The sequence below is a fragment of the Sylvia atricapilla genome, chromosome 9 (assembly GCF_009819655.1).
Source record: "Sylvia atricapilla isolate bSylAtr1 chromosome 9, bSylAtr1.pri, whole genome shotgun sequence".
Taxonomy (NCBI): domain Eukaryota; kingdom Metazoa; phylum Chordata; class Aves; order Passeriformes; family Sylviidae; genus Sylvia; species Sylvia atricapilla.
This window is the reverse complement of record NC_089148.1, coordinates 29651133-29676934: the sequence shown is the minus strand read 5'-3', so window position 1 is coordinate 29676934 and position 25802 is coordinate 29651133. Positions and strand designations below refer to the sequence as shown.

The following is a 25802-nucleotide window of genomic DNA, read 5'->3' as shown; positions in this document are numbered from 1 at the left end:
CCCTGATTCCACGGCACGGTGCTCGGGAAGCCAAGCGACGTGGAGGTGGCATGGATATAAAAAAAAAATTATTAGATCCATACTTAGCTACAACTATCATTTTAACGTACTAATCTCTACCTCAGTTTAAATCCGATTATATTGTTTCTCTGTGTGTTACGAGCTCATTTTCCTTTGATATACCCAGAACCAACCTTAAAAGCCAGGAGGCCTCAGGTAATATGACACACTCAGCCAACTGGCAAATCGCAACATACTGCAAAAGCAGCGAAGTCGTTCAGCTGTATTTGTACACAAAATAAGCCAACAAAAGAACACAGCGACGTCGGCGAAGGGACGCCTGGGTGTCACTCCAGGCAGCCCGTAATGCACGGAAAGGAGACCCTCTGACGGCGGAGCGGGCACGGCTCCCGAGGGCAGCCCCGCACACGGGGCATTTCCCCGCGGGACTCGCGGGGGTCTCTCCCCCCGGCATTATTTAATTCCACAGGGCGTGCGAACAACGAAGCGCAGGCAGCAGCTGCGGGCCGGATGCGCCCCCGGGGGCGGCCGCGGTCCCCCGCTGACCTCGGGGCGGCCCCCGCACCGCGGCCCCCGGCGTTCCCCCGCCCGGCCGCGGGGCCCGAGGCCGCGGCGGGCCGTCGAGGCGGGGCAGCGCTGGGGCGGGGGGCGCCGGCGCGGACGGGACCCCCCGAGCCCGCCTCCCCCCGGGCCACCGCCCCCGGCCGCGGGGAGCCCCCGGTACCTGTGTGCGGCGCTAGCGGAGCCGGCGCGGCGCCCCCGCCATGCCCGGCTGCGGCTGCTGCAGGCCCCGACGGCGGCGGCTCAGTCCGGCCCGGCCGCCATGTCAGCGGCGCGGTGCATTGTGGGGCGAAGGCGGGCGGGAGCGCCCCGAGGGCGGCGGCGCTGCGGGGACCGAGCCGGGCGCTGTGCCCGCACCGCCCCGGGCCTGCCGGGGAGCCCCCCGCGCCTCAGAGCCTCCGCCTCGCTGAGGGCACAACGCGGCCCCCTGCTCCTCTGCCTCCCCCAGTGCCACAGCGGCAAGCGGCGATGAGGGGATAAGCAGCTTTTTTGTTGTTGTTTTCTTAATTACCCCCCCCCCCCCCAACAGCCATCGTAGTTTTCCCCCTTGTTTCTCTTGCTAGGCCTCTTGTTACGCATAGAATCAGCAAGGCTGGAAGAGAGCTCTAAGATCACCCAGTCGCACCGCGCACCCCGCCGTGCCGCTGTGTCCCCACTCAAACCACGGCGCCGGGTGCAGACGCCTCCTAAACACCTCCAGCGATGGTTCCTGACTCCACAGGGCAACTCAGGGCCTGACCACCCTAACAGGGAACAATTGGGTTTTTTAGTATCTAATCTGAATCTCTGAATGGTTCGGCAGAGGACCGTTTCCTCCGGTCCTGTGCCTGCCGGCGCGGCAGACGGGGCCGGCCGCTCCTGACTGCGCCCTCCTGTCCGGAGCATCTGCCCCCCGGGCCCTGTGCGGCGCCTTAGGGCTCGCTGGAGCTGATCCCCCTTCCCCAGGGCTTCTCCTCCTCCTCCCGTGCTCGGGGGAGAAGGGCAGGTGAGCTCCGGGGACCTGGGGAAATGACTGCAGCTCCCTGACCTTGGCTGTGAAGCTGGCCCCGGCAGAAGGCAGCGACAGTGGCTTGGCCAGCGTGTCTGCTGGCAGGTCCGCGGGTCTCGGGGGAGAAGAGACAGCCTGCCGGCTCTTGGCACTGCTGGACGGTGACCTAAAGGCACTGGCAAGTGCTTGTCTGAGGCAAATCCCTCTGTGATCCAGTACTACCCCTTTTTGGCAGTGAAATGTTGTGTTGTTGGCACTTCCTAGCCCAGGCTAAGGAGGCCTTTCCAGGAAAAAAAGGAATGCAGAAGATTAGTGTTGAACTACGACAGGGGTTCAAAGGAAACTATAAAAAGTAATGTGAATAGTAGTGCTGGAAACACTACCTCAGGGAGTCTGTGTAGGCAAACAAAAGTTGCAAAATCTGTAATACAGGATTCTGTAAATACCGACAAGACATACCTGTGAACATTTGTGAAGTCAGCATAATCCTTAGAGGTAACCTGGTTTTTGGGTTGTGTAGGTTGCGGGTTGATTGGTTTTTTTTGGTGTTTTGTTTGTTTGTTGGTTGGTTGGTTCACTTGAAGTTCACATTCACAAAATGAGGACTGGGTAGCACAGGGTATTGCTCATGGGACTCACCTTTAGGGACGTGGGCCAGTCCAGGGCAGAAGCAACAGAAACAGCAGTGCTGCTGTGGGGGCAACTGAGGTTAACTGGGTTGTGGTTCCAGCCTATTCCAATCGATTTGACAAAGATTTTTATTAGGTTTAGTAGGCCAAAGAGTAAATTGCAGAAGTAACTAGATTATACTTGCTGCTGGATACAGTCCTCCTAGATCAACATTGAGACATGCTAGTGAGCAAACACACGCCAGTTTGCAAACCTGACTGGCATATTTCCTTCAAATAGTTGGATAGACTTTTATATGAACTGGTCGTGCATTTTGGCTCTGAAAACTTGCACTAGTATAAAGGCAACAGTCTTTGACATAGTCTCTTTCTCTGTGTTCAGGAACAAAGTCTCCTTCTTTGCTGATGTTAAAGAATGTTTTATTGGAGAGAACAATATAAAAACATGGCACTAAAAGAGGAAGCAGAGTTCTACTGCCTGTAGGCCATTCCTGAAAGGATTCCCAATTCAGTGCCAGTGATCAAAAACTTTCAGATTCTGGGCTCAATTTGCAGGAGAAAATAGGACTCTGAAAGCCACTAAATTTTATCTAGAAACAGAGATAATAATCATAAAGGTGTAGAAAGTAGATTTTATAAAGTCCCTTTCTAGAGCAAAACCTGCTTCTTATGTTGCAGTATGATGCCTCATTTTTGGTTCTATACCCAAGCAACTAATAAATTATTCCTCAAAAATGTAAATATGTGTTGTAGATTTGTTTTTAATTTTCTGACAAAAAATGTTTATGCTGATCATCAATGGAATTATTTTTTAAGATTATTTTAAGAATTTGCCAAGTTTTTAAAATCTTTTTAAATGGATATACCATCATAAACCCCTGTTCTCTTTCTCCAGATGTCTGAAGAAACTATAAAGCTTCTTAGATAATTTACTTATAAAATGAGGAAATCATACTTGACTATCATCTTGGTCAACACTACCAATAGTATTGATACATCAACACTACAGCCAGGAAAGTATCGAGGAAAATAGCACTTATCTGCAAAGAACTTCACATTCTCATCACAATATATCTTTCCTGTAGAGAGCATGTCAGAAGATTCTCCATCTATCCATTTATATAGATTCTCCATCTATCCATTTATATATCCATTTTGTAGCATATCACATTATTTCTTGATGTTGGGAGTCTACTTAAGCTGAAATACACACAAAAAAAAAAAAAAAAAAAGTGAAAAATGTGAAGTGCTTAAAAATTGTAAGTTTTTCAATAAGCTATATATGGCTTCTTCCCTTACAGTAATGCCAGTCATGCTTGAATTACCTAAGCAAATTTAATCAAAAGGTCAAAGATCTACCAAAATTCAGTTTCTTAAAAAAAAAACCAAACAAACACAGAGTGAGATTACAAAACGTAATTTGGTCTTCAAAAGATAAATTTCCAGTATGCCTTGGAGCCACTTAATTGTTTTCTGTAAATCACTGCAATTTCTTTTTCTTTGCCAAGAACTATCAGAATCATAGCCATCCGTGGTTGACCAGTTTCTTGGTCCAAGAAGAAATCAATGACCATCAAAAGCTTTCTATTGTTGTTACTTTTTAAATACAAATCCTTTTCTTCCAGCAGGCATAGTAGCAAACTGTACAAATGGCTTTTTTTTTTTTTTTGCAGACAACCCAAGAATGACATCAGTGCACTGAGGCAGTGTTTTGGCTCTGAATGTCTGAACGTTTTGATACTGAACTCAGTTCCTTGTGCTTTATGGCTCTTTCTTGCTTGAAAACCCTCCGGTAGTGTGGTTTCTCCCCTGACACAGTGACACCAGTGGTCTGGCCACTCTCTTCTCACCAGCCAGGTGCATGCAGAGCTGAATTTCCTGCAGGCCTGGCTGGTGTGGCTGTTTTATGTGGCGTGTTGGTGATTCTGGTTTTGCTGACTGTGTGCTGTGACTCTTGTTCGGAGCACTCGCCTCAGTAACCAGTAGCAACCAAGCCACTGCTGTCCTTTGACATTACACCATAGTTACTACATGCTATAGTTAGTACATAAAAAAAATAAAAATAAAAAAGGGGGGGCTTTGCAAATCCATCGAAAATCACAACGACGTAGTTATAGCAGGATCTTTAATAACACCAAGGTCATCGCTTTGATGCCTGCATGGGCTATTCACTTAAGAGTGGGACTCAATGATCCTTGTGGTGCCTTCCCACCCAGCACACTCTGCCATTCCGTGACTGGCATCCCACAGACGGAGCCAAGGAGTGTTTTAAACCCGTAGCCGTTCCGTGCCCCACGCAGGGCTGGGTTCGGAGCGTGTGCCTGCCGCAGGGAGCCGCCGGCTGCCGCAAAAGGCCGGTTTGCAGCAGGGAAATCTGAACACCAGGCGTTTGCGGCAGCGCGGCCGCGCCGGGGCCGGGCAGAGCGCGGCGGCCGTGCAGCATGCTGGACCCGGAGGGCAGTGTGGAGCACCAGCCTGCCTCCTCCTTCCCCAAAGTCCTCCTCATCCCTCTAGCCATGCTCCTCGCGATTGCGGCGCTCCTGCTCTTAGCCCTTTCCGCTACGCGGCAGAAGGAGCCTGATTTTTACACTTTTAAAGTTGTAAACATCAGGGGCAAGCTTGTGTCTCTGGAGAAGTACAGGGGCTCGGTAAGTGCGGCGGGGAGGGGCGGCTGCCGCCCGGGCTCACTAACAGGCAGCCCGTGCATGTCCGCGGGGCGAGCGCGGGGGACAGTGCCGGAGCCTCGGTGCACACTCCTGTGCCTCTGGGCTGCTCGCTCTGTGGCTCTGCCCTTGAGCGAACACGTCTGGCTAACAGCGGCTCCTCTTCAATAAAGCGTGTGCAGTCTAACCCCCGTGTGTGTCCGCGTCTTCTCCTGCTGCAGCCGCCTGTAGACGTGGCAGGCAGGGAATGCTGCCCTCCTGCCGCTCTTGCTCTGGATTCTGCCTCTTCCAGCGGGAGCTCAGGAAGTTTTTTGTCTTTGTGTAACTTACTTTTGTAGTTTATTTCGCCCTTTTAACCGCATGACTTCTTGTGTGCTATTTTTACCTAAATGCCATTACTTTTTAATAATCTACATTAAAAAAAAAAAAAAAAAAAAAAAAAAAAGAGATTTGATCCGTGGCTAATGGAGTTAACAGTTCACTGTAGTTAGTAAAACCATGAGACATTACAAAGTATCAGAGTATAGTGAAATTGTAACATCATGCAAATTCCTCTCTGGCTGTTTAGTGTGAAAGCAATATGAAGAAGGGCACTAAGTACATATGCTTTTATGATGTCTTCTAAATTGTATTTACATATTACATTAAGTATTTCTAGGCAGAATTTTCCATACCATTTTAATACAACGTCCCTGACTATAATCTGATTTTATTTCATTTTTTTAATTAGTGGTGTGGTCATCTAGAAAAGATGGTCAGTACCTTTGGAAGAGTGAAAAAATAACTTAGCACGCTCATTATGCTTAATACTATAAGTTCTTATAGTCTCTTTCACAAATTATAGAAGCTAAAATCAACATAAATCCCACAAGTGCCACTTTTAGCACTCAAGTGACACATTTGTGGTGCAGTCAGGCAGTCCAATAGATTTGCTGCTGCCCAAAATGGCAGCACCGCTTCTCATTTTCACCCCTTTTCTCCAGCTTTGTATTTACACCTTCCTTTTTCCCCTCCTCAGATATCTCAACTCACTGGTCCACAGCACCAGGTCACTAGAACATTGGCAGGAAGGCAGAGAAGCTGTATAGGGAGATGCACATTTTCTTGAGCTCAGCAGAAAGAGATGATTCGGACCAAATGAGAGGTCTAAATCCTATCTGGTCAAAGTCCTCATCTGCCTCCATTCACAACTGAGATACAGCAGAACTGATCCCATGCCCACTCAAATATCTATGCTGGAGAACAACATGGAAGCTGTTGAATATTGAGCAATATTTGTGGTTCTTTAATGAGCTCCTTCCAAAGGCTCTGTCAATAAATCCTGTTATACTGGGGCATGTTTTGTCTGCACGTCATCTGCTAATCTGAATAAGCAAATACCACGGGTAGCTTCTCTATCTCAGGGCCAGAATCCACATGGAAAGGAGGTAAGGGGGAACTTGGAAGAATTCCTTACAGCCACTCAGCAGAGGCTGGGGGTGTTCATCCCCTCTGGAATGTGCTGCAGAGCCTGATCTGGAATCTCCTGAGCAGGCAGGTTCAGGGTGTGTGCTGTACCCCAGTGCTGTGGTTCCAGGCCATCCTCGAGGTATGGCTGGTTTCATGAAGGGGAGCTCTAGAGCTGTATCTGGGAAAGATAATAGCACTGATGAATGGTTTGATCTCTGCTAGGCCACATGGAATGGTTTATTCCAAAAAAGTGACATTCAGCTTCTGTGTGGAACAAAAGATAGATTTGCATTTAGAGATCCTATTAACGTTCAGGCTACCTGCTCTTTGCTAATGTATGTGCACAATTTTAAAGAAAATTACTGCAATAAAACACATCCCTTTCTGTCATTATGTTGTCAGAACTCGGTATCAAGATACAAAAAGGTTAATTAAAACTCCCATTTATTTCTTAAAATAAACTTGCTTAAATCTGCAGTTAGATAAGTAATGTTAAGGAGTAGGTTTATCATAATATTTTAAAGCTATTAAAAGAAAGCAAATATTATTAAAGTACTATGTGTGTGCTGGTGGTGTTTTACGGAAAGTGAGTCACTCTTTAGCTCCTGGAACAATAGTCTGTTAATTGCTAAAACAGCTTTTACCAGCCTTAAGCTTTCTGGCAGATGTAGAGAAGACATTTTCTTCAATTCAGTCACTTAGCTAATTTATTTAAATAACTACTTAATTGCTAGTCAAGAAACTTACTAGGAACTGAAAAAATGCAAAGGCTTCCAGACTCTAAAAAAAATTAATAAAGTCTGCTAATTCTAAAACCACAAGAGGCGTGCAAAGTACAAACAATCAGTGCAGTTCATGACTGACAGGATCATTCTTCAATAAGTCATTATTAATATAAACTTGTGTCTATTCAGATCATTGAAGCAATTTTTTCATAGCAAGGGAAAAAAAAAAGACTGCTTGATATTAATTCACTTTCTATTTGAGTGTATCTTGGTATGAACCACAATTACTCTCTGTTATACAGTAAAGAAAGGGAGCACTATTACCACAGAGAAAAGAGTTCCACAACTGAAATAGATCAAAAAACGGTCTGGTTCACTGTGTTGTGGAGGCCATCCTTCTGTGGTTTTTCCACACTACCATAAAATGTTGAGCCATCACTCATCTATATTAAAAATTAAGGACAGTGATTGTGGTTGGACAAGAATCAAGAGTATCCAAACAAGATTAGTTTTAGATCTAATCTAATTCAATAGTCTTTTCTTTTATTATATGATCTGTATCTGCTATGCTGTAAGAGGCAGCATTCTTACCAAAAAAAGCACCTATTTGGGAGTCAGACCTCCCAAACATCAACTGTTCCTGCTGTGTTTGTGCCTGTCTTGATGCAATGGTACCAATCCACCACCCAGCTAAGTACAGTGTGCTGGGGTGGAATTAAGCAGTGTCAGTGCAGTGCCTTTGGAAATCTTGAACCATAGGTGCTATAATAGTGGAAAAACCTTAGGCACACTATAACAATTGAAGTATTATTTTTACCTAAATATTATTATTGAAAGTACTGCTAGGCACTTTGGACCCGGGCTCGCTGCAGTCCGAGAATGTGGCATTGCTGAGTGTGGATAAATGCACAGCCACTGAATTGCTGCACAAATATTGCTGCGTGTTCCATGAAGGGGACAGCTCAGTGAGTTGGTGCCATCTGACACTTGTGGCTGGTTCTTCCATCAGTCACATTAAGAATTAATGCCAATTAAGAATTTCTGTGTCTAAAAACCCAAGTATCTGCTGTCTCAGCTGATAGATCCATGAAGGATTACTTGAAGCTGAGACAGATTCCTAAATCTCTCCCAGGATTTTTCCCTAAAGGGGGCACTCTGGTGTGAACATTAGGTAAAGCAGGAAGAGTTTTTGCAGTATTAAATAATTGAGTTCACTACCAGAATGCATGCATTTTCTAAGCAAAGGGAATGGTAGTTTTAAGAGATCAGACAGCAGCTGATAAAGAATTCAGCTGAAATGAAATCATTTTTGTGAGGTCCATTGAACTGTTTGCACTGCACACTAGGTGGTGTGCTTGACTTGCACTGTCAGAGCCTAAAGTCAGGCATATTGAACTTAATTTAAATCATTAATAGTTGTAAGAAGTCAAAGTATAGCCTCTACATGAGAGCAAAATGAGTGACTGTTATTTATTGAAAAAAAACCCCACAACTGACCAAAAGAATCAGCACATGAAATCACTTCTAATACCAGATATCTGAAATATAACTCGTGAAAGATTTTTAAAGAATCATTTTAAACATTCATTGAGAAATACTAATAGATCACACAAGTTTTCATTATATATGTTAGTTATACTTTTAAGAGATTTGCACTATCAAATTATGGAGTTCGGTAACAGAGAATTCATTTACATAGAATGCATTTTTCTAAGGAATAAAGAGAAGCATAACGTGTCTGCCATCCAAAGAAATGCTGAGTGTAGCTTCCATTTGTTTTGGGGGAATATGTTTGGAAGTTTGCACTGTTGTCACTGTGAGCTCTCAAGCCTTTCACCACCATGCCAAGTAATTACTGGTTTTAAATGACTGTAAATTAAAATAGTTGTTTCTTTTTGAGTGATTTTTTCAAGCCTTCTTCTTACTTAAAATCAAGTAAAAGTTGTAAAAGTTTGGTTGTTTTCACTGGCAATTCATCTTTCATATCTGTTTTAATATGAACACAATGCCTACACAACCTTATTTCCCCCAGTCCTCCAATGACAAATTCTTACTTTACCCTTCTATTTGAGAGAAGGAACCAATAGAGGTGAATTCAGTAAGGTGTATCAATACTTCTGCATCATGAAAATTCCAAGGCTTAAATTATATTTTTAAAAGCTTCTAAAATTTCATATGGAAGAACTACATGTGATTACAGCTCTTAGGGATACAATTTATCTTCAGTTCATACTAAACTACAGTTATCACTATGCTTTATAAATCAGATAATGTGAAAAGAACAGAACTGCCAATAGGTTTTATTTATGTCCAACATACAAACTCTGTTTCAAATGCTGAGAGTCTGCAACAGGAATGCATCATAAAATTATTATCACCTCTCTGAAAAAAAAAATCGATCTATATGTCATAACTTTGGATGTTTTAGGAGACTGAATTTAAAATTTCAGATGGAGCTTGTAAGTGTTGTCTGAATGAAAGTGATGATTTGGAGGTGAGGTTGCTGCAGGTCATAGTTCATATACAAGTGTACAGAGGTTGTTTAGATTGCATCCTGTTGATACACTGCACCACAAAGAAGATTACACCAACCTGAGTTTTGAAAGATTTCCTGTCTTCCAGGGAAAACAGTATCACTCCAAATCCACTTTAAATTCAGTAGCTGGACTTTGATGATCCTTGTGGGTCCTTCCAGCTCAGGATATTCCATGGTTCTATGATAGCCATATAATTACACGAAGTAGAAAATGCACAAAGTAAGTGCTAATGTTTAATGTAAGAAATTACAAGTACCAGCATCCCCTTAGCTTTTTCTTTACTCATTCCTACCCCTTCTACATATTTCATTTTATGATCCCATATATTACTGAGATCTGTACCTTTATATGCCGGTTAGTTTTCTGGCTTTAAAAACACTATGCACATGTAGCCACTTATTTTTTGCTAAATATAATTAATTTTTCACATGCTGTTTCCTTAAATACTTTTGTATGAAAGTATTAGAATGGACTCAATTTATATAGAATGAGCGGCAACTCACAGAAGATTTGTGAGAATAACAAAACTGTAAGTCTAAAATTCTAGAAGTTGTTTAAGGATAAAATACCTCGAAAACCAATGAAAAATTCTTTAAGGCTTTGAGAAACCGTAATATATGTTAGTTCAGGGTTAGGTCACTTAATATCCCCAATAAATTCTGTTGTTCCTGTAGTGCTCACCTGTGGGTGACAGCTGGGTCTGTGCTGGCAGACACGTGCCTGCTGTTCATACCTGACTGACACAACATACAGAGCACTGAACATGATCCACTGCAGGAATAGTGGCAGCCTTCACTTCTTGGAATCTCTAACTGAGGCAGTAAACCTTTGTGCAACAATTGTTGTCATTTTGTCACAACCGAGTAGATTTATTCTAGAAGCGACTGGAGCTTTTACAGCCCGCACTGCACAGACCAACCCCAAATCCTGTAATTGCTTCTGTTAACTTCCAGGTCAAGACATCTACACTAGCAATGATAAATGGATCAGCCACTTCTGCAGGGGCATTAAATTTTGAGCAAGGAAACATGCTGCAGAGCAGATGCTTCACAACAGATAAATAAACAACAAAAATTACATTGATTTGCAAGTTTCTTTCATGCAACTTGGTGTATCTTAGCTGGATGGTCAATTCTTAATTATGCTTGGAAGCTGTCCAAAAGGCAGAATGGAAAACCACAGATTCTCAGTAAATTGAAGATTAAGATTGCTTAGCAGTGGTTGATTATCTTAATGCTTGCCAAACAGGAATATATAAAAGAAATATTAAGTCTTCCTTTCGTGAACATAACTCAATGTGGTTTCAAATATGTGCTCAGTCACAGTTCCCTAGACATACTTGTTTTTTAAAAATTGTCTGCATGTCAGCCTACCTGTTGGAAAACCTGTGCAACACATTTTTAAATGGGCTCTCTTGTTCTTCAGGTGTCTCTAGTTGTCAATGTTGCAAGTGAGTGTGGGTACACAGACAGCCACTACAAGGCCTTACAGCAGCTGCAGAGAGACCTGGGCCCGTACCATTTCAATGTGCTGGCATTCCCCTGCAATCAGTTTGGGCAGCAAGAGCCAGACACCAACAAAGAAATTGAGAGCTTTGCACGAAAGACTTACGGTGCCTCCTTCCCCATGTTCAGCAAAATCACAGTCAGTGGAGCCGGTGCAATTCCTGCCTTCAAGTACTTAATTGGTGAGTAAGCTGCAATGCTGGAGGGTTGTTCCTCCTGCATCCAAGTCCTCTGACACAAAATCCCATCCAAGAGAAAAAAGAGATCTCTGATTGTGCTCACAGAGTTGTCAGGCTCGAAGAGGTCAGAAGTCATGTAGTCCCTCCTGCACAAGGCAGGATTTCTCTCTGCCCCCCTTGCCTTATCTTCCAAAAAGATCTCCAGAGATGAAGACACATCAATAGCAGACGTCCCTGTAAAAGCTGATCCAATAAATCAATATGTGGATACAGGCCTTGAGATACTCTATGCATGCAACACTCTGACCTTCCTTCTTCCACTTTGCAGCCTCCTAAGTGCTCCTCATGTGACATAAGTGCTGCATGATGGATTTATAAGATTCGTCTCAAGAGCTGTGGGGTCAGTAGAAGCAAAGCACCTCATAATTTACTTCAACAATCAAAAAGTGAAACCAGGCACTAGATGATGTCCTTGAATACTCCCTTCCTCATTCCTCCCAAGCACTGGAACAGCAATACTGTGCAGTTCCTCCAGTTCCAATCTGCTTTATAGCCAACACTGGCACCTGAAAAGGTTTTGCTGGTTCTTACCAGCCAGCAAGGCAGGATATTCTTTATCAAGGCACTACTTTCCTTGCACTGAAAAACTGCTCTAAATACCATTTAAATGCTGTATTAAAATGTCAGTCTTAACCCAATGTGAAGGAAATGTCTTTCAGCAATGAAATGTAGGAAAGCCCAGTGTGACACAGTATCACCTGAGCTGCATTCTGCAAGGACCATATCCCTGCTTTTTCTCTCCAGCACCAGAGTGTTCTCCCAAATCCCACTGAATTCAAAGGAGTGTGGATATTATTTTTGACTACCTCAAGCTCATCTCCTTCCAGGTGTCTGGAATGAATCACTCTGCAAGCCAAAGTTCCCTGTAATCCTCCTCACATCCTTCCATCTCTGTTTTGCCCAGGAGAGTTGTTCCTGCAGACATGTCCCAGGAAACTTGCAAAACTTGTGTTTCCCTGCTCACCTACCCACAGGGGCAGGCTGCATCTTTATCCAGCACAATGACAACATGGTTTAAAGTGTAGGTCTGGCTGAGTCTTGATGATACCTTTAAACAACTTCTGATTCCTTATGAGGTTTGCCCAATGTATAATCCGTGGAAAAAAAGATGCTCATTTGTCTGTAGCATCTGTACTGGCACTTTTAGGGGCATGAGGTTCCTGGTCTATTTGAAAATCCTGGAAAATTTGTTAGTCACATAGCAGAAGAGTAAAGGGTAAGAGTGTGACTCATGTAAAGGGGTATGTGATCAGGAAGAGGAAAACTGTGGTAGATAAAAATTAGGTGGAAACGTGGAACAATTACTTTGTTGTTTCTTCATGTAGCATTTCTTGAAACAATCTTCTGAAGCACATGGTACTTGGAGCTTTTGGAGAGGAAATTCTGGATAAGCAAATAATCAGTCCTGGTACAGCTATATTGTCATGCCAAATTCCATTTTCCTATCAGTGTTCAGCTGATCAGGTACATCTCTATAGCACAGCCCCCACACACATGCCCTCACACACTTCAGCACTGATTATTGTGCTTTCTCTGGGCTCGAGCTTCCCTGTTTCCATCAGTCTCCAAGGGACTACTGTCTAGTTAAAGCTATCTGTCAGAAAATTAATCTTATTCAGTCTGAACTTCCTCTTAATTTTACATTCCTTCTTCCTCTGCGAGGTTAATCATCAAATTGACATGAATAAATGTCAGGAATTGGCTAATGCAGTTTTCTAATGTTTCTATTATATTTCTAAAAACTTTTTTTTGTTGTTTGTTTTTTTTTGTTTTGGTTTTGTTTTTGTTTTTTGTTTTTTGTTTTTTTGTTTTTTTGTTTTTTGTCCCTGTAGAATCTACAGGAGAAGAACCAACCTGGAACTTCTGGAAATACCTGGTGGACCCCAATGGGAAAGCAGTAAAGGTGTGGGACTCTACTGTCTCTGTTGAAGAAATAAGACCCCATGTTACAGAACTTGTAAGGAAAATCATCCTAAAGAAGAAAGATGAATTATGACTTTCAAAAATCCCAACAATTGCATCTTAATTGAGAATTAGGGCTGGACTTTGTGTTTCACATTCCAAAAGAGAGGATATGAGGAAAGGAAATTATGACCAGTTGAACCTGCATTCACCATCCAACAATGTACAAACAAGCAAGTTAACATAGTCAAATAATATAATCTTTTTCTCTGACCAAATTCAGTTTGAGTTTTCTAGAAAAGAAGAAATCTTCAGCAATTGTTTCTTGCCCAATTCAATTATTAGTTGTTGATAACAGTAAAGTAAGTCAGTTCATATAGGAAGAAAGATCAGAATAATGAGAATGTCCTAGCTGGGATTTCCCTGATACCTATAAATCTGTTGTCATATTTTGATTTGAAACTGAATAAAATAAAAAGCAAAAAGTGCATTATTGGCTTAAGGCATGTGCTAGGAAGAGGGCTGAAACAGATATCTTCAGACCAGGCAGAATTTGCATGTTCCAATTACCACGGCCTCAAACAGCAAATTTCATCTGTCTAGAAAGTTTAGAAGGGCATGGGGAAAACACATCTATAAAGCTTAAATGAAAGAAATATGAAGACAAAGGTAAAATTTTTCCAGAAGCCATGAGAAGAATTTCTGCATATTTTCACCAAGATTATCAGATGATATTTAAATAGTCATTTGAACATCTGCAGGACCAGAGTCTACATGAAATAGCTATTTCTTTCTTCTACTAGCATTTTGCCTTAGAATTACTCTCTCCTCATTAAACTGATGTTAAATTCATTTTTCACTTTATAACACTATCCAGTTTTGCTGCATGTACAGACAAACATCAGACAATCAAATTATTTTTTCCATGGAAATAATTTTTCAAATATTTAATTCTTGCATAATGTTATATAGTTTAATATCACATTAGTGTTACAAATGCTTAGTGGAACCTTTTTCAGCTGTAGCAGTCAGGCATCACCTCAGATTCCAGAAGTCCCTAGCTCATGCTAAAATAATAACACTAACATTGGCAGCCTCATTGTCCCTTCACAGAGACTCTTTGAAAATCTTGTCAGAAGAACTCTTTTTACCTCAACAAAACCCCAGTGTTCCCATCCTGTTAACCTCAGGATGCCTTAAGAAGAATCTAGCATTGCCCAACTGCAGTATTATTGATGAGTGAAAGCCTTTTTTGTGCTTTCTGATGCTTTCAAGTAGCACAATGTTTGTCCATATAGTTGTCAGGGTTCATGTGTATAAATAAACCTTAATTGACCTGACCATGGTAAAGACTTTTCCCAACTCCTCACTGCCATTAGAGCTCTTCAGCTTCCAAACAGGCTCTTGTTGAAATTGAAGGCAAATATTATGGCATGGCCTGGCTCACAGAACAAGAGGGGAAAGAAGAATACTGACTGGACTTGTTTTGTGGAGTTCTCCATGGAATTAAGAGCTCCAGGTATGTTAGGACTTGCAGGAAGAAGAGAGAATAAAAGGAAGGGGTAATAGAAGAGCATAAGTAAAAAGAGAAATCAAGTAAAAAGTAAGAAACGAGAAGGAAAAGACAGTTTGCAGCCAAATAATCTTTGGGACAAAAGCAGCATGGAAATGTTCAAGTCTGAACATTGATACTAATGAGTACATTCCAAGCTCTATCAGCTACTTCTCACTTGAACTGTAACCTAAGAGTGCAGGAAATTGGTGCTTGTGGCAGTGAATATCTGTATTTTCCTCCTCTGATGGTGAGAGAAGTGAACTTTATGCTTGATTCAGTCATTTGGTCTATTCTTACATGGATCACTAAGACAGTGGTTGCTAAGGATATCACAAAGGAAGGAAAATCAGGCCCAGCTGATACTGTGCAGGGACAGAGAATCCAACTCCCAGAAAAGCAGGTCTTTACTACTCCACAGACTGTTTCTCTGTCCTTTGAAGCTAATGCAATGCCCCAGCATGCTGTTAGCAAGTGCTGCAGGGCTTAAAATTTTCACCTTAGAATGTTTGTTTCTATTTTATACTTAAAGCCTGGATGAGACCAAACCAGGCTATGGGAAATATTTTAAGCCTTTTCTATTTCAATTCTGTCTGTCTAACTTCAAACAGACCTCTGGATTTACATAGAAACAATCTTCTCTTCTCTGTCATACAAGTTCTACAAGTCTGAAGAGATATAATGGCAAGGATCAGTTGGGAAGGTTTTGTCCTACATGGCCAAATATTGCTTGTGCTGCTTTTAAAAGCATTACAAGGCACAAAAAAGCTTTCACTTGTCAACAATACTGCAATTGGACAAGACTAGATTCTTCCTAAAGCATCCTGGAGTTAAGAGCAGGGAACCTGAGCATTATGTTTTTGTTGAGATAAAAAGAGTTCTTCCTGACAAGATTTTCAAAGGGCTTCTGTCAAGCCTCAATGAGGCTGCAATTGCTAGTATTATTATTTTAGTGTAAGTGAAGAATTTCTGCAGTCTGAAGTCTGAGCAGTGCTAAGAATAACTCCAGAGTGATGCTTTCAGAATTGGTGTTCTTACAAGTTTGGCCATTTGAAGAGAACTAAGGTAAGTATTACATAGTCAGGCCTTGAAAAACAACATGTTTGAACAGCCACACGATTTTAAGCACATAACTACTTTGTCTGAACTTAACAGCTACATTTTCATTATTAAATTAGGCATGGCATAGATTCCATCCTTTGTTGCACCAAGTCAGTTTGTAGAGCAAATGCTTTGGCCTTTTAATCAAAGTTCTGGAGTAAAAGTAAATATTCTCAGTTGTAGATTAATACATATCTGGTCACACTGTAAGTACTTCATGACTTCCTGCTCAGAAAAATTGCAAATCAAATTACACTGAGTTGAATTGGACTGTTGAGACTATAGAGAGAGCATGCAGAGATCAGAAATTACTTTTTTTGCCTTGTGAATCCCAGCACTGTTTTAATCTGACAGAGATCTTCCCTACAGCAAGTTCTGAAAACTGTAAACCAGCTCTGAATTTATAGCATGAGACCATTTTTCCTTGCCACTTATCTGCTTTGCAGAGAAAATAGTAGTGTGTATTAACAGATGAGCACATTGATGCATAGAGGGCAATTACCTTGATCATCTAAGACTCGATCTCCTACAGTTTGCACCTTTAGAGGTGTGAACTCTTGGCCTGTTGATTTAAACATTAAACTAAGCACCCAGACAGGATTGTATGCAGCCACGTACCCCCTCTGGCATGCCACAGGGAAAAGAAATAATTTTAAAGCCTAAATATAAGTTTAAAATTAGACAGGGCACTTTTGATCTTTTGAAACTTTGTCTCATAAAGATTGTAATAATCAGACCTACATGAAACCAAAGTTCTGCTTTGAAATGGAATATGCTACATTGAAATAGAGCATTTGAATGAAGAACTAGACAGGGGTTTAAGGCTCCTTTTTTTGGCATTATAAGGAGAACAAAGCCAAATATCCTAGTTATCCTGATAGTCACGTCTCCTGTTTTAGATAAATGCTGAGAATGTTTCACTTGAGTTTCTACTGTGATTTTAGTCAGAAACTTCAGGGGCAAACCAGACACAATTTCTCTGCGCTGGATGGTACTTAATTTATCCTTTCAAACACAATGGCATCTCATTCAAGAAACTGCTGATGTTAGTCATGATTTTAAGAAGACTGGATATCTCTTTGGTTAAGCAAACAAATTTTATGTACCTTTGATTATTGAATCAACCAAATATATTCTATGCACAGATAAATTTATACTCATCTACTCATAGTCATAGATGGAATTTAACAAACTCATTTCTGACTCATTCACAGAAGAGTCAAGTAAGCAGAGAAATCAGGTATTCTCTGTGGCAATTAACACATCCTGCCGTAAAAGCATCATTGACAAAACACAAAGGAGTTTACAAACCCTTTGACAGATGAGATACTGAAATCACCAAATTTGAGGACTAATTGTTAATCATATTAAAGCTCCATAGCAGAGACATAGACAGAGCAGAAGGAAATCACTGTGTTGTACCAAACAGCATTTCAAAGCTGGTCTGTGCTGTGGTGCTACACAGCTAATTCACCTACCTAGGCAGCTCACAAACACAGTGATGCCCACCATAAAGGATAAAAACCAACGAAACATCTTTTATGCCAACTCTGAGCACCCTGGCAAAGACAACAGCGGAGGCTTTTCTAGTGGCATTGGCTGTCCTTTTCCAACTGTCTCTGCACAGCAGCTGAAGGCAGCCCCAAGTAACTTTCCATCCTTAGCCTGGGAAACCTGACCCATCAGTCCACCTGCCCACGAGATAAGGTGGGCTGTTTGATCTCAAAGCCCTTCACAGTACCTTTTTGGGTACTGTGAGTACCTGCTCAACAAGATCTTCTAATCATACTCCTGGGAAGAAGAACGATTGGAGGATCATTGTGTTTTGAGTGAGCAGACCTGTATTCTCGAAGGTAAGCACAGACATGAAAGTTTTCAAGTTGATTCTGCTGATGGAGATTCTTTTCCCCCACTCAAGCAGAACTAACAGCATCCACTTAGTCAGGGACAGATTCTTCCCCGAACACTAACTGATGGAACTGTGACAGTAAAAACAAATAACAGCATTTAAGAACAATAGAAAAAAACTGAAGCACAATTTTGTGGGGAACAAACTTGGTAATGCCTGATTTGTAATTGCAGTTCTGTAGAACACTTCCCCATCAGACAGAAATTACAGATATTCCAGCTTCAGGGAGCTGTAGTTTTAGCTTTCTTTGGTGAAAGATGCAGTAAGAAAGCTGTTATTGTATTATATAAAACAGACCTCTGGGGGTTTTTTGTCCCCCTTGCCCCAAAGGCATTGCTGTTTCCTCATAATTAGTGCTTTCATCTGAATTATGGGATAAACCATTCTATTTTTCTTTATCAAGCAAGGAAATTTGACAATGATAAATAAAGAACAGCTGTCAAGGCAAATATCCATAACCCACAGATTGTTTATCCATCCTTTGGAAAAGGGCACAATAGCCAAACTGTTCCTTGTAAGTAGAGTTTGCTAAATTCACTCTTTTAATTGTAAATCAGCTTCTCCAACCCTTAGTTAAAGTCACTTATTCTGGTTTGTCATTACTTCTATATTCAAAATATTGTTTATTACTGGTATTTTCCTGTCCTCTGGAGAGACTACTAACAACTAGAGATAGGTAGGGAAATGTTTTTCTGGCATATAAGCATTTTGGATTTGAAATCTCGTCTTCCAAATCCAGGCACAGTATTTTAAGTTTTCAAGAAGAATAACCCCTAAACTGTCAGTTTGGTTAAGATGAAACATTTAGCTGGATACAAATGATGAGAAACATTTCAAAGCTGATATTCATGTTTTTCAAACTTTATAAATAAAATACCGAAAATGAAAATAATTTCAAACCAAGGAATAGAATCTAAATGCCAGTATAAAAAGCTTTGATGATTTTGAAACTTAGAAAATTTATTTTGTGAATTTTGTCAAAACAGTTTTCTACAAGTTTCAGCTTAGGGAACAGTTTGGTTAAAAAAATTGACAATTCTTTTGAAAAAGTCTTGCTAGCTTCAGCGACTACCAATCTATTTTGCCTTTAGCTATACTGAAGTCAACAGGAATATATCATTGAGTAAAATTGCAATATCAAGTCTCTCTCTGATTATATGAATTACTTGGTTTTATTGAATACTGGGAATTGCAAGACACCATTTCTAGGTGTTAACTTCATGCTCAGTAAATGTGTTTGTCAAGCTATTAAGAAACTGGGAACAAAGAATTCATTGAAACAGCTTCAGAAAACCAAAGTATTTCAAAGAACTGACTCAAAAATAATATCATGTGAATAATTCATGCAGTTAACATGTAATCAGCGTAATTTTAATAATTTTAATAGAAGAAAGGGCGTAAACCAGATTTCTTTTTAAGATTTAAGAAGGTAAGAGAACACCAATAGACAGCCAGCTATAAAGGATAAACTTTTCCCAAGTTTTAGGTGGGAAGTGGTATGCAGTGAAAAGATGTCACTGCATGTACAGATGGAAAGTTCAGGGTAAATTATTTCAATGACAGAGGAAGATTTTAGAGCAGAGGCATATTTTTGTTATCAAGCTGTAATAAAAACCTGAATTACTGCAGCTATGGCAAGTGATGTATAATCCTCTGTCATGTACTGGGAATTTTTTCTGCCCTGTGAATATTTAATCTGGTGTGACATAGTTCTCTGCAAATTTTACCTGTCAATTTAAAGTTCATTGTTTTTCTAGCCTTTCAACTCTTCGATTTCTTTTGATTCTTTCCTTGAGGTCTCCTTCTGACACAATTAAAGGTTGATAGCCCACTCTACAAAGTACCTATTGAAAATAATTCTTAAAGCATTTGGTAGTAGGTCAGAACACAATAAACAAAAGGAGGAAAAGGGGTCCAGTAAAAGGTATAATGATTTGTAGCAATTTTATTTTCTCTCTCTGGTTTAGTTCACAATCAGAGATTATTTTATCACTTTGTATTAACAGCAGGACAACAAAGGATAAAGGAGATATTTAGGATGCTTATGTTGGCAATGTGTTGAAAGGGGAGCCCTGGATGGAAGAGGATCATTCTAGTGTAGTGCCAAGGCTGGTAGTTTAACAAATTAGATTTTAGAACGATAAACTCTGCTTACTTGGTGGAGTCATTCTGACTTGGGTCTCAAAGGAAGTTCTGGCCATGCTTTTGTGCTGTAAAACTCAAGATGAGCCTCAGCCTCCTGTGCTTCTGCTAGAAAAACCACTCCACTGCCCAGGATCAAGCGCAACTGAATCTCTGTGTATCTCTCAGAAGAAAATCTCTCATGAGCCTTTCCCAAGATGTGCTCTTCCTTATGTTCTGTACCAGGTACAGAAGCTCAGAAACTGCTACCAATGACAAGATCAATGAATAAAAATTACCTGAGTCTCCTGTGCATCCCAATCTGACAGCGAGTACTTGTCTATTTTATATCCTGCAAAACAACATTTCTAAGCACTTCAATATTTATTGAAAATCCTCCTGAAGAATCCTTGTCCAAAATACTGTGTACTAGTCTGAAATGTGCCTGGTCCTTCCAAGAAAGCAATACTCTGAACCTTTTGTTGGAAACAGTTCTTTGCCAAGGACACATCTAATTAATTTCTTCCTTCCAAGAGGATTTTGTACACGTTAAAGCACTGCATATGAAAAACCTGCTGCAGATTTCTGCATCATGTAGTGTTCAGACTGGGCACTCTCAGTGTTAGACTTGGCTTCTTGCATTGGAAATGTCTCCTTTCTAATATAAAGCATATGAATTAATCAGTCTGTTGTCTTATTTTCCTCTCATTTTTTAGAGTTGATAACACTAGGCAAATATTTGTTAATTAATTATCAAGTGAAGGAAATTACATCCTACATGGAGACTGGTCTTGAAATATACAGTATAATATGAATGTAAGTCCTAAATTAACAAACAAATAATGTTGTACACCTTCAATAGCTACAGAGATGTGTTGAAAGGACCAAGTGCTTAGCATCTATAAATATCTGGCTTTTTTGTGTATTAAATCTCTTACAACTAGTTATAAACTCCCATTCTTGTGGCTCTCAGTTGGCTTGAATGTCAGAAATGCAGGGTGTCAGCTGTTCTCAGGAATCAAACTCATCTTGAGCCACAGTAACTGGAGAATAATGAAGTAAAAACACTTGAAAAAAGAGTCAGTTATATTACTAGCACATCATTATCAATGCTACTTGGTTAGTGATCTTAGTTCAAACACTTTGGTAGCTCTCAAAATAAATTAAAAAAACCCCTCAATATACACACCAACTCTGATAATTACAATTCCACTGGTCCCCTTTCCTGTTTGCAATAATTACCTGTTGGGAAGAGCAGGATGACGTCTCTGGGACTGGATGGTGACTCACCGAAGAGTGACCTCATGGCAGGGGACTGATTTTGTTACCACTATTCTAAATACATTTCAGTCCTTGATTTATGAGCGGAATGGATTATTTTCTAAAATGAACTGACAGTGAAGCATCTGTTATTTCCAGAGAAGCAAAGAACGCTCAGCACTCTCCTGACTGTCAGGCCAGGTTTGCTTTTGTGTGCAGCAGTGAGGCAGCACACTTGTTATTTCTCTTCCTTTTGCATTCCAATGTAGAAGGTGCCTCCTTTTAAAGTTATTCTAATAATCAGTGCAAGACTTAAATACGAGCAGTGAGATGACACTGCATTGTTTCAAAAGAAAGCCCACAAAGTTCTTTACACTCAAAGGCAGGTATTTCTATATTGCTGATAGCACAGAACCATAGAATATCTCGATTTGAAAGAGACCCATAAACTCATTGAGACCAGCTCCTCATAAAATAATCTCATTCACATTCTGCCAAAAAAATGTGGGCAATTTCCAGATGTAAGGGCTCTTTATGGAGAATAGTTAGGCTTTCAAAATTTCTACACCCAAGAGATAGTGTGGAAAACCTTAAAGGTTACGTGGATTATTACTTACGTTTGGCCTTGTATAGGATGCTGACTTTATTTGTTCATATGATCACAATTCTTGCATTTTTTAAACAAGATTTGAGACTTTCTGAGAACAAATTGCAGTAATATAAAAACATCACAGATTTCCTATAGGCATTATTGTGAATCAGAGAAGAGATTAGAATTTAGAGTGGGAACGTATAATGTAAAAAATGTCTAGTGTGATAAAAATTCTGGATTTTAGACCTATAATGAGATAAAAATACAATTTTACATTGGAATAGGCAGTGCAGTGCTTGCGTGTCAGCCTGACCATTTTGAATGTAAAATTTAAAATGCAATTCAATTATAAAATAGCAACCAGTGACACAAAAAACCCCCCAAAAACCATTGAAATTTCATCTTCTTTTATTCTTCTCTTTCTTTACGTGGATACAAATGAAGTCCAACATATGAAGTCCAACACTAAGAAGAAGTGTGTGAAATTCCAGTCATACCTGTGTACTCACAGTTAATAGTGATGGCACTGGCTCTGAAGTCAAGAGGCTTCATACCATATTTGTGTTTACAATGCTGTACATGTGCAGAGTGGAAAATTCCCCAACAACTGAACCATCTGATTGGGAAGAAGATCTCTGAGCTGCTTTAGAGAACTTCCTAATATGAAGTGAATCAATATGGACTGCTAGGAAACATCCATGATCAAATCTGATGTGATGGCATCTGCCTTTTCTGCAGCTTTTTTCCCACTGACTGTGTGACTCAATTAGCTGCACACAACTCTGCTCATAGGCTCAAGTTTTTCATAAATCCATCCAGAACTTCCAGCACAAGATAAACTCTTGCAGTTTTTTCTTCACCTGAGGATCCCTTTCTTCTTATAATTCAGATTATGTAATTATGGCTGAACACCAACCAGGCCTTGGCTGCCTTGCTTTCACAAATTTATACTATTTGGACATTATATATTTGGACAGTTATTCTGTGAACAACTAAGACTTACTCCACTAGGATGGAGTCTTAATTATCCTAATGGAAAAGCAATTTCTCAGCAGATGTTTTTGTTAACCTTTAAATTCAACCCTACTTACAGGAAAAAAAAAAAAAAAAAAACACAAAAAAAACAAACAAAAAAAAAAACCCAAACCACAACCCACTCCCCCTACCTACCTAAAGAACTGCCCTTTTTAAAATTTTAGAATACAGCTCTTCCAATTTTTAAAAGAAATGTTAAGTGCTTTATTCTAAATTTAATACATACTGAATGTAATGAGGTTCAAAGCAAAATATGAGTATTTTTAGTGAGATGAAGATCAAGAATGTTTGTTACTGATGGAGGAACTATAGTAATAATAGAGAATGGTAAAGTAGAATATCTTTAGTCTAATATGGCAATTACTGTATTCTGAGACTTACAGAAACCTCAGAGCATTGGGAAAAAAGGCTTGATATTGATCTTATGGATGAAGCCACTAAGCAAATGGGTAACACCATTTCCCCAAAAGCCTGTAACAAGCGGAAGTAAAGGAAAGAATAGAACTTTATCTTCTGCTTCCTAGTCTGTACAGATGTCTCTATCACCTTTAGTAAATCCAACCAGATTTATACAAGCTATCATGTGAAAGTTGATTCTTTTGGCACCAATTAAAGTGAGAAATAGATAGCAACAGACAAATGAAGTAATTACATTCCTTTCCATAAGACAAACAACAATGCTACTTTAAATTAAAGTAGTTTACCTTGATTCTGCCTCGATCACTTCTCTTGGGATGTCCATCATGCCCATCAAAATGAGTTGCACTGATGCATTCCACTTCAGTAGCAACAGAGAAACAATTCCTGTCAAAATCCCTGGTGCAAATTCTAGATATGGAAGAATGATGAAAAGATGGTTAGGATGAAAGATACAATATATCTTACAGCTTCATCCAATTTCTAGGAGAACATCTGATTACTGAGACTAACACAAGGGAAATGAATCCCTCATCTGAGATGTAGCTGGTGATCATTTCACCAAAGCACGACTGAGGAGGTGGAGACCCGACCAATGGCTCACTTGGCCCAGTTTCAGAAGGTCCAGTCTGTCACTCAGAGCAATTCCATTAATTACAGATTGTGTGGTAATCAGGGGCTCTGATAATGAAGGATACATAAGATTAAGAGATAACAGTTGGATTTTAATAGCTATTGTGCAAATGTAGTTAAATTGAAAGACCTGTAGTGTCTGGAAGACATAAAAAGAATTTAACCTCTATTTATTATTAGCAGTCTACATCCCTCTAATGTTCAGAACCATCTTATCAGAGGATAAGCTGTGTTAGGTGTTCATAAGGAGAATATATTTTTTATTTTTCCTTTGAATCATCTGCTTATGTTGGACAACTGCTGCTTGAATTAACTGCTGACGTGAAAAGGGATTTGAAACTGAATAAGGCTTTCTAACTTCAGCCAAAGACAGGAAGGCTATGGAAATGGTTCTCTTTAGAGCATCTCCAAATCTAGTAGTGTTCAGAGATGGAAAACAAACTCACCTTCAGCACCAGAAATGAGGAACAAAACTGAGCTTTTAAAGCTAGAAAATAAAACTGAATGTCTGTCAAAACAATTGCTGAGAAAGGCATGTCATTGCTTGTGAGCAATATAATGATATCAGGAGTGAAACTCACATCACAGAGCACTGGAAAAATGAATCAGTATCTGTTAGGTGATCATAAGTTTACCAAAAACCATGGCTGTAGAGAATACAGAAGTAATTGTGTATTCCCATTAGGTATGATTAACATTCAAAAATAACCTTTTGACCATGCATTAGAAAAGAGTAAGAAAATAAAGTCATTAAAAACTCATTGTGAAATGAGCTGAAATCTCTCCAAAAGTTTTGTGGTTATTAGCTCTAAGTCTGGCATTTCTAAATCCTGAGTAACCCAATATTCTTTGAATGTAATTTTCTACATGTAATTTCTTCATGTAATGTTTGAAAACAAATAGAGAAAACAAGAGCAGAATTTCATATTGGCAATGAATGAGTCGTCTGAAACATTTCAAACCACTTTACAGAGTTTTGCAACGTGAATTAATGAAACAAGTCATTGTTTGTCATCATTTGTGTGAAAGAGAACTAAATGAAGCAGACATTTTTCCAGAAGATTTAAACATATTTGCTGATAAAAAAGGAAACAAGCAGACAATTTATGTTCTGTCTCAAGCTTCATAGGCAGGGCACAGAGTTCCTGTTATGCCAAAGGCTGGTTCTCTTTGCCTTGTCCTTTCATTTGCTTCTTTCCTATTCCCATTTCTTCACTGTCTTGGGTTGCAAAGCAAGGTGTAACCAGAAGAATTTGTTCTATTACCATTTGTTGAAACCATCTGTGGAGGTGTTTTCTTTATCTCTTCCACAACCCATCCTCCCTCCGGGGGACCTCTGCTGTTAATGGGCCGTCGAGGCTCACTGTATGACAGATACAGTTACATCATCCCATTGGGAGATGCTGCACCCAGTGGGAGGAGCCCAGCATTCCTGCCTGGATACAATCTGAGAGCCAGGACACCAAGGCAGCCTGTTTTCCACTGGGTTCCCAGAGGAAGACTGGACCCATCTCACCTCCTACATCATCCTCCTACAGGATCATCTCTGCTCCAACAGAACCACATCTGTCACTCCAGGAGGACTTGACTGAACTGCCACCAATACCCTGAACAACAGGGGGTCAGGTTGTATTCTGTCAGTGTTTACTTTTTTGTTTGCGGTTTTTTTTTTTTTGTACTACTACTTTTTTTTAATGTTCCTAGTAAAGAACTCTTATTCCTATTCTCATATCTTTGCCTGAAAGCCCTTTAATTTAAAAATAATAATAATTTGGGGGGAGAGGGCTTACTTCTCCATTCCAAGGGAAGCTCTGGCTTTCCCTGAGAGACACCTCTCTTCCTAAACCAAGACATTCACCCTATCCCTGTTCCCTTTAACTGCCAAATCCCAGCCTTCAATTCTTACATTTGTCAAGCCAGTTCCAATTTCTTATTCCAAAATGGGTCAGAGCCAAACTCTTTG

At 40.3% G+C, this 25802-nt stretch overlaps 2 protein-coding genes across 6 annotated transcripts in view; one reads left to right on the top strand and one right to left on the bottom strand.

Moving 5' to 3' along the window:
- Nucleotides 1-859, bottom strand: part of TUT4 (terminal uridylyl transferase 4) — a 45129-nt gene extending 44270 nt beyond the window's left edge. For 4 of the 5 annotated variants that reach the window (XM_066325474.1, XM_066325476.1, XM_066325477.1 and 1 more), the window contains exon 1: nt 746-859. The gene's annotated coding sequence lies outside the window, so the exon portion shown is untranslated. The remainder of the gene's footprint in view (nt 1-745) is intronic. The other variant, XM_066325475.1, reaches the window with a different exon arrangement.
- Nucleotides 860-4619: 3760 nt separating this feature from the next.
- GPX7 (glutathione peroxidase 7) lies at nt 4620-14759 on the top strand. The gene is made up of 3 exons (XM_066325473.1): nt 4620-4847; nt 10999-11260; nt 13150-14759. Exons 1-3 carry the CDS (start codon nt 4641-4643, stop codon nt 13311-13313), a joined length of 633 nt encoding a protein of 210 aa, XP_066181570.1. The 5' UTR covers nt 4620-4640; the 3' UTR covers nt 13314-14759.
- Nucleotides 14760-25802: the final 11043 nt, after the last annotated feature.

What these genes read in the sequence shown, in the direction of transcription:
- GPX7 (XM_066325473.1), top strand. Translation starts at nt 4,641, where the DNA reads ATGCTGGACCCGGAGGGCAGTGTGGAGCACCAGCCTGCCTCCTCCTTC. An exon ending in TGGAGAAGTACAGGGGCTCG is followed by an intron (nt 4,848 to 10,998) that starts GTAAGTGCGGCG and finishes CTTGTTCTTCAG; the next exon opens with GTGTCTCTAGTTGTCAATGT. An exon ending in TGCCTTCAAGTACTTAATTG is followed by an intron (nt 11,261 to 13,149) that starts GTGAGTAAGCTG and finishes TTGTCCCTGTAG; the next exon opens with AATCTACAGGAGAAGAACCA.